At 39.2% G+C, this 14,813-nt stretch overlaps 1 protein-coding gene across 21 annotated transcripts in view; it reads left to right on the top strand.

Moving 5' to 3' along the window:
- Positions 1–14,813, top strand: part of Ank2 (ankyrin 2) — a 467,017-nt gene that overhangs the window by 341,721 nt on the left and 110,483 nt on the right. For all 21 annotated transcript variants that reach the window (XM_055628050.1, XM_055628064.1, XM_055628061.1 and 18 more), the window contains 3 exons: positions 2,589–2,687; positions 4,198–4,296; positions 9,999–10,097. In XM_055628050.1, the coding sequence (XP_055484025.1) occupies positions 2,589–2,687; positions 4,198–4,296; positions 9,999–10,097 (297 nt within the window). The remainder of the gene's footprint in view (positions 1–2,588; positions 2,688–4,197; positions 4,297–9,998; positions 10,098–14,813) is intronic.

Here is a 14,813-nt window from a genome sequence, read left to right as displayed (position 1 = left end):
ACATTTCACAGCCTGATACATTATGATCAGTAAGGACAAGGAGAAAGCATTAAATAATTAATTATTATAAATGATAAAATAATACCATTTTACTTGAAACTGGGAAATCATTTTCCAGCAACTAATGTAATTTTTTGAAATTAAATTATCACTTGAATAATTGTTGTTTGACAAAGCTTTTCCAGGGAGACAGAGCACACAAGTCTACTCAGTCCATCAGGGAGCCCAAAACAAAACAAAGTACAGGTACCACCGAATCCAACTTGCTGAACCAATGAGTTTTATTGGGGGGTTACAAGAACATGGGTGAGAGAGAAGAGACTGAAAGACAACGGTATCAATAAAACCTACCCCAGCAGGGCTGACACCTCACAAGCGGGGGAACCTGAAGCACACTGCACAGCCAGCAGATAGCTCACAGGTTGGAGGGTGACCTTTCCAAGCATCTCTGGTCCAAACCTCTTGTAGTCAGCTCAACTAGTTTTGGCTTCTTCCAGGCAGCAGGTCTGGTCTTTGCAGGTTGGCTTATCTAAGAGTCTTCTTTGCAGCTTGGTTTATCTGAGAGGGACTCCCAACTTTTATTGCTTATTCAACTTCTATTGCAGGGAGGGCCCTAGTGAGTTTCACGGACTTCCTGAAACTATTTTGAGTAGTTTGCTTTCCTGCTCTGAAGAATCTCCTCCTCCTCCCCCTCCCCACTCCCCAGGCAGGTTGAAATATTTCAACCCTTGAAGACATTGTTACAGTGACAATAGACATATAGTCAGCATATGCCTAGGTGACAGGAAACATGAAGATAAAAATAGAAAAAAAAGATTTGACATTTTATAAAATAATTACGGGTTATATACTGATTTTTCTCTTAGTTTTGGCATTAATACATCACCTACATGCAGAGTAAAATAATCTTGATCGTATTTGTGGGGACAGAATTCAGTTACTATTCTTATTTTCACATCTTGCTTCTCCACTGTTAAAAATCATTTGCGACTAATGTTGCTAAATGCATCAGTAGCCTTCGATTACCTAAACCATCTAAATATTTAACTTAATGTTTAAAAACAGTATCACCAAATTCTATACACAATGTCAATAAAATCTTACTGTGGCTTGTAAAGTATTTCTTAGAAGCAATAAAGTACATTTTAAACTCAATTTCCAAGTCAAAAATAATAGGAAATAATCTTCCAAGTGTAGGATGTGTTAACCAGGGAATACTGTTTGTTTCCCCATTTTTATTAAGTTATGAAAACTGTAGGGTAAGGAAAATTATCAGCTCTTTGAGCACTTTAATAAGAAAAGAGCTAAGAAAAGAACAATAAAAATATAAAATGATAGCTTCATCATAAAAAATAAGATTTCTCCATTTGATTTTTTAGTGAAAAAAAATTTTATTTATATCAAATTTGGATTCAACTGAAGTATTTTCTTTATTTCATGTTTGTATTGATACCAAGCATGTCTTTTTATTGAAAATAGTTTTTTTCATACAATACATTTCAACCAAAGTTTCTTCTCCCTCTACTTTTTCAACACCCTCCCCCACATACAGACAGAGAAAGACACACACACAAAGACGCAAACACACACAGATACACACACTTCCAGATCCACTCCTCCTCAGTTTCCCTTCAGAAAAGATCAGGCCTCCAAGAAACAACAACCATACACAGTAAAATACGATACATTAAGATAAGGCAATATCGCTCATACTGAGGTTGGACAAAGCAAACCAAGAGGAGGAAAGGTTGTTTAATATAGGTTTTTAAATTTTTTTTCACCATAAGTCCCAGTTGTGAAAGGGATAGAAGATCAGTGTGGATGGTGTAGAATGAACTGTAGGTTTGACCTGACAAATCTTCACGGTCCTGAGGGGAGATGTGAAACGCCAACCAATGTTCTTTCAAAAATAAGATCAAAGGGTTGGGAAGATAGCTTAGTGAGTAGGGCATTGTCTGTACAAACACAAGGACCCCCAGTTCCAGTTTCCTGAGCCCATGTGAAAAAGCTGGGTGTGGCCATGTGCAAGCCTAAGAGAGTTCAAACAGGGAAATTGCTCACGCTTACTGATTGCCAGATAACTCCAGGTTTTCTAAGACATCCCGTCTCAAGAGAATAAAGCAGAAAGTCATACAACAGGAGACCTAGCCCAGCTCCTCTAGCACACACACACAACTATACATAACCCCCACCCCACACAAAATATAAAACAACATCAAAACCAAAAAAACCCACTCTGTTTTTAAAAAAAATATTTGATTAAAACACTTATTAATAATGGTCAGTCCTGTGTTTGAAACTCTATTTGGTTTCATCATAGTTTGTTTTTTCTCTAATAACCTGAAAAGACTCAGGAGACACACTTGTTTGTGGATACTAGCCTCATAAAATTTAATTTGCGGGTAAGTGGAAGGTGTTTATTTCTCTCTTATAACATTAAACTATAGAATTGTATCAAAGTGTTTATTACATGAATTGTGTCGCTCATCTACTTGGCAGACAGTTGCCCTGTATGTTTTCTTGCTAGTCAGTGGGTGCTTTCCACAGTGTGAGGCGTACCCCTATCCACCCTTTTTCTCTTTCCCTAGAGCGGCTTCACCCCTCTACACATAGCAGCACACTATGGAAACGTTAATGTGGCCACCCTTCTTCTAAACCGGGGAGCCGCGGTGGACTTCACAGCCAGGGTACGTGGCAAAACGTCGGTCTGTGTGTATTCTTGGAAAGTGTATATGAACATTAATGGCTTCCAATAAAGAAGGTCTTATGTCTAACCCCCTTCTTTCATCCTAAAGAGTCTGAAGTTTTTGCTGTGTTAATCACAGGGTGATATCATAACCCAATCAATGAAACACAAGAATCTTAAGAGCTGGGGAAAAGGCTCAGGGTGTGTCTGTTGCTTTTCCAGAGAGCAAGAGTTCAATTCCCACCCATGTTAGGCTGCTCACAACTATCAATTCCATTGTCAGGGGACCCAGAGCCCTCTTCCGGCCCTTTGAGTGCAGAACACTAACACACATAAGAAATGAAAATAAATAAAATAAGCTGGAGAGATGGATCAGAGGTTAAGAGCAGTGACTGTTCTTCCAAAGGTCCTGAGTTCAATTCCCAGCAACCACATGGTGACTCATAACCATCTATGGTGAGATCCGTTGCCCTCTTCCGGCCTGTGGGCACACATGCAGGCAGGATACTGTATAAATAAATCTTTAAAAAAATATTAAGCACAAAGTATGTAAGGACAAGTAGACATACAAATGGGTGAGTTTTTTTTTCTCTGTTGGTTTAATGAATTTAAAATTTACTCTGATGTCTTCCTAAAATACACAGGAAGACATTAAATGCACATGGGATTGTGCATTTAATGGTGTGCTTCTGTTAGAAAATTTATATACGTAATAGTATGAAATTCATATTTAGATGGATGGCATTTACTATGACTCAGTTGATCCACTATTTAAATATTTAGAAAAGTATGACATACCATGATGACCTCTGATATCTCATAAGACTAAGTTTTTGGTGTACTATTGTAGTTTTTGGAAGTCTTCTATACAATCCATGTGTGGTGGCATATATCTGTAATTCTCGAAATCTAGAGGCTCAGGCAGAAGAATTTCCAGCTTAATGCCAGCCTGTGTCACATAGCAAGTTCTAGGCTCACCCAAGTTACACAGTGAAATCCTGTTTGGAAAAAAAAAATTAATTTGTTCTAAAACTATGTTGTACTATTTTCTAGTTGCTTCTCTCTGTGAATTATTCTGAAGGGATGATTACCACTAAATATTAATATAGATTTTTTTCCATTTTTAAGTACATAAAACTTTGAGATCTCAAATTCTACAGTACATCAATATTACAGAAAGACATTTTCTTAGGCTCTATTTCACAATTTGGGTCTTTGCTTCTATTACACAGATGTCCTCCTCCTGTCTCTTAACTGTAGTTTTACATTCAATGTGTATATTGAAGTTCTTGACTAACAGGTATTTTTGTTCCAGTGTTCATTTTTTTAACACTTAGTATTCATGATTTATGGGCTGATTTGTTTGTTCCTTAAAATCAAACCTATTGGGCCATAGATAACATGGGTTAAATTAACACTGAGGTCACAACCCCTTATACTCTTTACTAGGAAGCCTTGCACTCATGACCTGCCATGGCCAACCTGCTCTATATTGTCTTTCCACGGTACAGAATGGAATCACTCCCCTGCACGTGGCTTCCAAACGGGGAAATACCAACATGGTGAAGCTCCTGCTGGATCGAGGTGGTCAGATCGATGCCAAAACTAGGGTGAGTGTCTCTGCCCCTGGAATCTCCTCCCATCCTGAAACCCTGCAGCCTCCCACCCACACCTCGGAACACTTGTCAAAAAAACACAAGCCGTGTGTTTTCAAGGAACTTGCTCTTGCGTTTGATATAAAACTTACAACATTTAAAGATTCCAACTGAAAAGAAGGAATTAGTGTTTGCACATAAATGCCTAAAGAAGAGGACCACCAGGCCCTCGATGTGAGAGTTTTTCTTGCTCAGTTTCTGGGAACAAAGATCAAAGATGGCACTTACACAGCTCTCCTTTGGGTAGTTGTGAAGAAGGCATATTGACTAGCACATTCCGGCTGGGAGACTGTGGCTTTGGCATAAGGTGCTTTCCTGCATATTGATAGTTTTTGTGCCTTTAACTGTTGAATCCATTAGTTAATTCTTAGGCAGTCGTACTACAGCCATCGAACAAAAGATTTTTCTGCTGTGCTGGTAGGAAGACAGCAGAGCATTGGCAAGGCTCACCTTCATCTTGGTAGAAGTGGAGCCCTTCATTCATTTCAAACTTCTAAAGTAAAATGGCGTCCTAACATCTTGATGCACACATAGTGAATAAATAAGCTCACATATTAAAAATAGACTCCGAAGGCAGGCTGCCTGATCTACAATCCTATTTGTGTCATTGACGAAGCTTGATGCTGTTGGCATTTTTCTGACCTCAAAATTTAGCTAGCTAAATTCTCGGTAACTTTAGGAGATTGTATGAGGATTAACCTGCAGCTGTGTTGTTTCCCTTGATAAAGTGGAGATGTAGTTCAGCTGATACAATATGGGCCTGCCTGGCAGGAAGCTCTGGATTAGAGGCTGAGCACCACATAAACTCAGTGTGGTGGTGCACACCTGTGACACAGTTACAATACCAACACTCAGGAGCTCTAGGCAGCAGGGTCAGAAGTTCAGTTTTATTCTTGGCTAGCCTGAGCTACGTGAAATTATCAAAGAAAGAAAGAAAGAAAGAGAGAGAGAGAGAGAGAGAGAGAGAGAGAGAAAGAAAGAAAGAAAGAAAGAAAGAAAGAAAGAAAGAAAGAAGGAAGGAAGAAGAAAGGAAGGAATGAAGAAAGAGAGAAAGAAAGAAAAAAGAGAGAGAAAGAAAGAAGAAAGAAGAGAGAGAAAGAAAGAAGAGAGAGAGAGAAAGAAAGAAAGAAAGAAAGAAAGAAGAAGAAAGAGAGGGAAAAGGAGTGAATGAATTACTTAGCTACTCATTTTTATAATAGTGTTGATATTATATGCAGTTTTTGTTTTAAACACACCACACAGAAATTTAATATCAGTTTTCTGAAGTAGATTTGGCTAATGAGAGACTTTACAAAATTTGTAAGTAGTTTTGAAACACAGAATTGAGCCAGGCATAGTGATGTACACCTGTAATTTTGGTGTGGTGATGTACACATGCAAGTCCAGTCCTCAGAGAGAAGAGAGCAAGGATTGCAGTTCTGAAGTCAGCCTGGGCTGCAGAGTGAGTTTGAGGCCAGCCTGGGCCTGCAGAGAGACCCTGTCTCAACCACAAACAGAAGAAATAGTACCCCATATTTCACTGCAAAGATAGTATCCTCTGTATATGAAAGGGAAACGGCACACATGAAATCTAAAAATATGGCCACATAAACAAGGCCTGTGCAGCAACAACATCAGTGGACGTGCCAACACAGATGGGGGGAAATATGGACAATCTATTGCTGCTGAAAGGGAGACAATCAGTCTTCCCCAGAGATAAGCCTCTGGAATTACAGTACTCAGTTACGAGGATAATAAAAAATAATGGAATTGAGTTTGAAATAGAAAATGCTTAATTTCTTTGGCTATCATCATAAAGGGGTTTCTATACACATAATTTTAAAAACTTAATTATCATAATTTCCAGTTACTTCTAGCAATCAGATTATCCACAAACAATCAGAATATAGTGTACTGCACCTAGAATTCTTTCTCACCTACTCATTCCTTTTCACATGTTTGAGGTTTCCATTATCTGGAGAAAAGCAAAATTTTATAGAGGTTTTGTCTGAATAATAAAATGAACCTACCCCCACCCCGATTCTTCCTCACTGTCAGTACTGTTTTAACAGTACTATTTAACTGAGGCATTCAGCAGCATGGAAGCCTCATCATTAACTGACTTTAGTATGAAAGTCAGAGACATTGTAACCAGAATCCCTTGTCACTGTCTAAAATTCCATCCTTTAATGTTAAACTATAAATTTTATAGCTAGTTAAAATGAGACTATTAATTTGGGTTTTATTAAAGCCATTATTCTTTTCTGTTTTAAAAACTTATTTATTATTTAAATGTAGAGCTACCCATAGGAGGATTTTATTTAAAATATTAAAACATGTTTCAATGCCAACAATAAAAGTACACAAACTACTAAAAGATATTGAACAAAACACGTCAGAAAAAAGGAACCCCTCTCTCTACTTATTAGAAGAGATAATTAAAGGAGTGGTAATAGCTACTGATTGTCACGTGTGTATGATTCTCTTTGTACTCTCCTAATTATATTAGGAATATCTTATTTCCCCTGCCCAACAACTTACAAAACATATTGTTTTCTTGAGATATGTGAAGAAGTGAGATTGCTAAAAAGGTGAAAAGGATTTTAACACAATTATGTAACATGAGCTAGGAGACACAGCATTTTTATAACTATCTGATTTCAGCACCCATTGAAATACAGCACAGTCAGAGATTGAGGCGGGGAAAAGATAAGGAAAGAAAGGATTAGATGAAGCAATTCTGAGCTATCAGCTAGACAGGTGATGCTGCTCTAATGTTAACTGAGAGCCTTTGCCAAAGCATCACAGAAGAGAGGCTGACACTTCTGTGTGTCTGCTTTTAGTGAGGAGGAAAGTGCACATGAGGAAGGGATCTTTGTGGGGGCAGAAGAATTTAGCCTTCAAACATAGGCTTATAGCATAAAGGTGCTGAAATATAAAGCCTGGACAAGAGGTGGCAATAATCTGAAAGTGTATGTTGTAGTAAAGATTTAGATTCCAGCCAGACTGGGCTCGTTGGACAATGAATTTGGCACCAGTGGACACTGGTCTGTCATAAGGGCAGGTCCAGTGCATCATTAACCATGAGACTGAGAACTTAGTCCTCTCTAGTTCTTCGAGGTTCTTGTGGGACTGCTGAAAGTTCTCTACCAAGTTCCTCTTGTTACCTAAGGGGAATTTTTTTATGGTTTTACCATATTACACAAAGAATATTTCAGGTAATTCATAAACAAATGCTATCTGTCTCTATACTTAAAACCATGTAAGCCAGCATCCCTCACCTTGTCTTTCTCCTAAGGCTGTCAGACAGAGCAAGAAGACCCTTTCTCTCGTACTGCATGGAAGCTCACTCATACACATTAGCCAGTAGTTTCTAATCTTTGACTCACCCCAGGGCTTTGTGTCTCTGCAGTGCCGGGCACAGAGTGTTCCGCTTACTGAAGGACATTCCTCACACTAAACACTGACGGAATCTCAACAAGCGTGCGTTTGAGGACCCACACTGTGTCACTTACTACACAACTCTTATCATTACTATATTACTATGGGTGCTAGCATCAAGACAGAAAAGAACTAGCATTTTATTTTATTTTTCTGATTTTCTTTTTCCCCAACAGCAGTGGTTAAATGCTTCCTTTAAAATGGAGCCTCTTTGTGCTAATTCTGATACCCTAAACTGCAAGAGTGATTTTAGTAGTTCATTATCTTTTCACTGGCTTAATAGACTCAACAAAGCAAAGAGTCATTATCGTTTAAAAATCTTAGCCAAAAATAGATGGGATACTCAAATTTAGTAAGGTAGAGGTTTAAGTGAGCCTATTTATGGGGCTGGGGAGACAGTTCCTTTGGAAAAGTGCTCGCTATAAACATGAGGGCCTGAGTTTGATGCCAGAGCCCACATGACAAAGTCCCTTGTGGTGGTTGGGCATTATAATCCCAATTCTGGGGAGTTAGTGACAGGTGCATTCCCTGGAGATTCCATCCATCCATCTATTCTCCTCTCTCGTTCATGAGCCTTTGGCCAAGTTAGAGACCTGGGCTTAAAAAGTAGCTGGGTGGCTCCTGAGAAATGATGCCTGAGGCTCAACTTTTGGTCTCCATACAGACATGTGTGCATGGCCACCCATACACAAACACACATATATGTTCACATAAAAAGCCAAAAATAGTTCTTATGGTATCATGGACAGCATGTTAGGCAGGATCAAGTGCAGTGTTCTGGGGAAGGGGGGAGGCATGAACTTTGCAGTTCCTGAGACCCGACAGGTGAGAAAATGAAGCTCTTCTAAATTTAAGGAATGTTATCTAGAGGTGGCATGCACTTAACCAAATCTCTGCTAGGCATGAAAGATTGTGTAGATTCCCCCCGCCCCCGCCAACCCCTGCCACCCACCCACATCCCCTTGCCTTTCTTCCTTGGTCAAACCCAGCCAGCAGCCAGACAGGGTCTGCTTGGTCGTGTAGAGAGGTAACCTGTGGCAGTGAGTCTGGGGATCAAACTGAAAGGATCTAGCATGAAAGGCAGACTGTGGCCGCCCCCAGAAACCATTGTTGTTATAAGGAAGATACAGCCTGGCAAGATGACTTTGAAAACAGAGACATGGAAGACCGGCCATCAGACTTCTGGATAAATCAAAGCTGACACCTTCTCAACTATTCTGTTTTTCAGTTGATCTGATTGGTACCTACCTTCTGTGTTTCTTCCCTTGGACAATCTTGATTGCTTCTCCGAAGTCTTGCACCACCAGGCTGATTTAGACATGCTGCATTTCATTTCTCTTTCACTATTTGCTTGGTAGTCTTTAAAGTGATTGCATCTCACAGTTTTCCTGTTCCACCCACTCTTTCTTTTGTCCATGCTACCCTGAAGGGAAATAAAATAAGAAATACAGAGGACATTCAGAGAGTTCTCAAGAACCAGAAGGTTTAACTTAGAAGGTATATAACCAACACACAGTCCAGTTTTGTCATAGATTATTTGATAGCTTTAATTCCATTCATTAGTAACAAATTTCATCTTTGAAATAGTTATATAATTTCTTGGTAAATCTTGAAGCTCTTAAAAGGTTAAGAAAAAAAATCAGGGTACCACAAGACAGTTTTGAAAAATTTAAGAAAGTAGTAGCAATTCAAAACAGGATATTCATGGACAAATTAGAGCAAGAAGAACTTTTAATACAAGTGACACAGAGAAAACCAAAATCAAATGATACAATGGTACAGTCCCCAGCTGTGGTTCCAAGTGAGAAGATTGTTAGAGTCCCATCCATGCTGCTCTTGTACCTTTCCATCTTCTGGGACATGGAAACCCCTGACCAGAACTCAGCCTGTTCTGTTCAACCCACGGGATTGCAGGGGGTGGGGTCTCTGGGTCTCTGTTTTTCCTTTCTTATTCTGTATGTCATGATATTTTTCTGTTTTTGTCTTTTTTTTTTGTTTGTTTGTTTGTCTTTTACTCCTCACTTTCTCTGTCTCCCTTACTCCCTCCCCTTCCCTCTTCATCCCTCTCCTTCCTTCTCCTATCCACTCCCCTCAGGTAAGTAGCTGCCATTGTTGCTCAACCAGATCAAATTTCAGAGCATGTCTCCTGTCAGTAGCAATAGACACAATCTTGTTTTTGTTTGTTTGTTTTTAAAGGCATGTGAACACAGGCTTAACTTCTTAACTTCTCTTGTCAGGACGGGTTGACACCACTTCACTGTGCTGCACGAAGTGGGCATGACCAAGTTGTGGAGCTGCTGCTGGAACGGGGTGCTCCCTTGCTGGCAAGGACCAAGGTGAGTCAGTACGAGTAAGATGGCATCTGGGGACACTTTACCATGCTACTCTCTCTTCTGGGAACAGGGGCTGTCTCTGGCATGAACTCAGCGGCAGGCTCTCTGATCACTTCCCCCTAAGAGGGGAGCAGCCTTGCCAGGCCACAGAGGAAGACAATGCAGCCAGTCCTGATGAGACCTGATAGGCTAGGGTCAGAGGGAAGGGGAAGAGGACCTCCCTTTTCAGTGGACTAGAGGAGGGGCATGGGAGGAGATGAGGGAGGGAGGGTGGAATTGGGAGGAGACAAGGGAAGGGGCCACAGCCAGGATACAAAGTGAATAAGTTATAATAAATAATAAATAATTTTTTTAAAAACACCAATCATTTTTTTTTACTTATTCAGTGTGCTAGGAATAAGAAATATATATCAAACTTGCAAAATTATTAAAATGAGCAAATGCAAGCATCAAGATATACCAAATGGATATTTCTATGTTCCTCCTGTTTTTTTAACCTATTGTTACTGTAGATAAAAACTTGTCTAACCAGTTTACAATATTAGCAATATTAAATATATTAATATATATGAGACTCTTACATTGAATGAGCTAAGTTTTTTTTTTCCATTTTCTAAGATAACAGGTAGAATTACCTGTCAAGGTAATATCATTAACTAGATAAAGCTTTGAGCTTCTATAATCTGTTTCTTTGCAGTAATACTAATTATAAAAATTAATAGTAAAGTTGGTTGACTTTATTAGGGATTAATAAATATGATAAGAGCAGCATACCTTTAGATTAGCCACCTCTAAAGAACCATAAAGCAAGTATTCTGTTCATTATAACATAATACACTAAAAAAATTTTTTGCCTCATTTTAGTAATGTGCTGAAGAAAGAAAACCCATTTCCATGTGAATAAAATTCAGAGTAAATAAATTGTTTGGAGGTTTTTATTATTGATATTTATGAGCTTTATTTTACTGTTACATGTTTCTCCAGTGTCTATCAGAAAATACTATTAAACGTAAATTAACATTAACCACCCAGAGTTATTTAATGGGATATGCAATAATTTTTAGATCCTGAAATATTAAAAAAAAAATTCTGACAATGTGAACGTCTTACATTTTCTCCTGACCCCTCCCTCTTCCTACTCCTTAGTAATGCTTATATCCATTGATACTAGCCATAGGGCAAGATGAAGAAACCAAGACAGTGGCCACACATAAATCATCTTCACTATATACATCTGTATCCACACATATGCCCACACACGTATATGATATGTGCATGCAACATTCACAGTACAGAATGATAATGGATATACTGCAGATAACCAATGTAGTCAAACAACTCTGCTAGTAAATAATTATTCTAAGTAGTATCACCCAAAAGAAAAAGATTAAAGAAGCTCAAAGCTTTATCTTCTAGCGTTAATGCTATTACCTTGACAGCTACTCCATATATAAATATAGATATGTATATATGTTCATTATGTATAATATGTTACATATTGTTTTCTGATTACATATAACATAGATATGGAGAGAGGGAAGGAGAGAGAGAGAGATTTTTTTTTGAGACAGGGTTTCTCTGTGTAGCCCTGGAACTCACCCTGTAAACCAAGTTGTCCTCAAATTCAGCCTGCCTCTGCCTCCCAAGTACTAGGATTAAAGGCACATGTCACCACACACAGTTCAATTTATATTTATATTTTTATGGACAATTTCATTGCTATCATTTGGAGCAAATGAGAGCACACACTTAACATGTATAGAGAATGCAGTTATTCTGTAAAAGCTGTGTTCTACCAGCCATTTAAACAAACAACAACAACAAAAAACCAACCCTGACTTCATACAAGAACTACATGATGTGAAATAATTTATCTGCATTGTTTTTTCATTATCATTCTGCAGTGTGAATGTTGCAAAAATATAGTAAAATGTGCAACGTTTTAGACTGGGCTATGCAGATATAATTGTCCAAAGTTTGTTGAAGAAACAGATTTCAATTTAAATGAAAACAAAATTTCACTCCAATCATGTTACACCCAAAATTTTTAAACGTACATAAAACTGGGGCATGCATGATCTTCCAAGGATTTTTCATATAAGCTTGTTTATAGTTTACCTGTAATTGACACATAGCCACAAGAGTATGGATTACCTAAGTGTGATTTTTAAGGTGACCTTTTTGTCTAATCAGGAGTCATTCAAATCTAAAGGTCCAGCAGAGAGTATTGTTGGCCTCATGGTGATACCCATTCACTCCTGCATCTAGCCGTCATGGATGGAGAAGATACATTGTGATAGGCACTGTTCTGGTTACCAAGAAACTAGCAAGATGAATACTAATCAAAATGTATCTTTAAGATGCTTAGGATCATCAGAGCAGGACAGACAGGAAAAGGTTTTGAAAATTAGGGTTCTGTGAGAGTAAAGGACTCAGGACAGGTGAGCTAGTCAGGTTGGAGTAGGACTGTACCACCAGCATGGGTGCGGCATAGCGTCCTCCTCACTGCAGCTCTCAGTCACCCAGTCCTCCAACTCCTCGAAACAACTTCACCTCATTCTTTAAAGCTCCAGCTCTCAGCAAAAAGGACCCTTCACCAGAATCCAGGAATTCTCAGTGTGTTGACTCTAAGACCTCTGTAATTCCCGTGCCTAACCTCACATTTTGCAGCCGCCATTTCTATGCCTCAGCTCACTCACTCTAAATCCCCAATCCCAGTCAATCTCACTGTCTCTGTCCTCACCCTAGCCCAAATTTCGTTTCTATCATTCCACACCCGTGCTCACTCCCTATGGCCTCTGCTGACTAAGTCCGTGTCCCAGTCCTGTACCTGAATGTGACCTTTGTGACAAGGTTGTCTTCAACGTGTTGCCTGACAAATCACACTGCAGTTTCTAGTGATTTATCTTTGCTCCCTGCTACCTAACTAAGCCATAGCTGTTTGTTTGTTTTCTCATCACTTGGACATCTTGTCTTTTTTTATTTCTTCATACAGCACGGAGAAAAGCAATGAGACAATGTCCACAAACTCCCACGTTCACAGCTGTGTGGTTCCATGAATCAGAGCCCATGGAGCCTGTGTTCTTTCCTATTTCTATACCCTGCCACAGCTTCCTACGCCTCCCTTTTCTAAACGCTTTCCTTATTCGCCTTCTAGGCCGATACTTTGGATGCCTCCTCCATCGCTAGCATCCGCTTCCTCGTCTCCATGGCTGCTTCCTCTTTATCTCACAGTTCTCGGGCTGTTAGCGGTTCTGAAGGCCATGCTCTGTCTTTGCTCCATCTCTCCTCACTCACTTTCTCTGAAGTTCCCTGCAGTTCATCTTTAAGCGGTATCTATGATCTGCTGACACACACGTACTGGAATCTTACGTGTTCATGGTAGCTTCCCACAAGTGCTTGGATATTGACTGGGCAGCTCCAATTAAGTTAAAAAATAAGCTCATATTTTGTCCACTCTTTGAATCTTGCATCTTCATTCACGGGCATCTCATTCTTTCAGATTCTCGGATGGAATGCTGGACTCTTCTTTTTCTCACTCTACATTCTGTAACCTCTTCCTTTTATACGTATCATTAAGCCAAAAGCTGTTGAACAGCCTTATTGCCACCACGTGTCCCACTTGGATCATTGCAAGAGGCCTTCGACTGGCTTCTGTTCTTTCTGCAAGCCAGCTGTTCTGAACACATTACACATACCCAAGGCAATCCTGTCACCCCAGCCCTTCCAACCAATGCCTGATCTCTCTTGTGATGTCTCTTATGCCTCTGAACCGCCTCTCCTTATTCACCCTTCTTTTTTGTTTCTAAAGATTTGTTTTATGTAGATGAGTACTTTATCTGCATGTACACATATATGCCACAAGAGGGCATCAGATCTCAGTACAGATGGTTGTAAGCCACCCTGTGGTTGCCCGGAATTGAACTCAGGACCTGTAGTGGAGCAGACAGTACCCTTAACCAGTGAGCCATCTCTCCAGCCCTTATTTACTCTTCTTATTCACTTACCTTACTTTCTGTTGAGGTCTTTCATGTCTACTCCCAACAAAGAGGGCCTATGTTTGTTTTCTTCTGTCTTATACACTCTTTTGCCAAATTATCAGGTACAGTAGCCTAGGATGGTATTTGTTGTGTCTTAGAGATTGGATAACATACCTTTAGGCCATTCTGGTTTTCACAGTCTCCACTGAAAAGTCAACTGTTATGATAAGTCTGTGACTTGGTCTTTCTCCAAAGCTTCTAATATCCTTTCTTTGTTCTGAACATCCAGTGCCTTGATGATGATGATGATGATGATGATGATGATGATGTGTCATGGGGAGTTCCTTTTCTTGTCCTTTCTGTTTGGTGTTCTGTATGCTTCTTATACCTTGAGAGGCATATCTTTCTTTAGACTGCAGAAAGTTTTTTCTGTGGTCTTATTAAAAAATATTTTCTATGCCTTTGACCTGGGTTTCTTATTATTATTCTATGCCTATTATTTATAGGTTTGGTCTTTTCATAGTGTCCCAGATTTCTTGTATATTTCTTTCTTTCTTTCTTTCTTTCTTTCTTTCTTTCTTTCTTTCTTTCTTTCTTTCTTTCTTTCTATCATCTACCTTTCTTTCTTTCTTTCTTTCTTTCTTTCTTTCTTTCTTTCTTTCTTTCTATCATCTACCTTTCTTTCTTTTCTTTCTTTGATTTAACATGTTCTTGGACTAAGCTATTCATTTCCTCTATC

The sequence above is a fragment of the Psammomys obesus genome, unplaced genomic scaffold (genome assembly GCF_907164565.1).
Source record: "Psammomys obesus unplaced genomic scaffold, mPsaObe1.curated_primary_1811, whole genome shotgun sequence".
Classification (NCBI taxonomy): Eukaryota; Metazoa; Chordata; class Mammalia; order Rodentia; family Muridae; genus Psammomys; species Psammomys obesus.
Note: the sequence above shows the minus strand (reverse complement) of the source record. Positions and strands in the feature narration are given on the sequence as shown.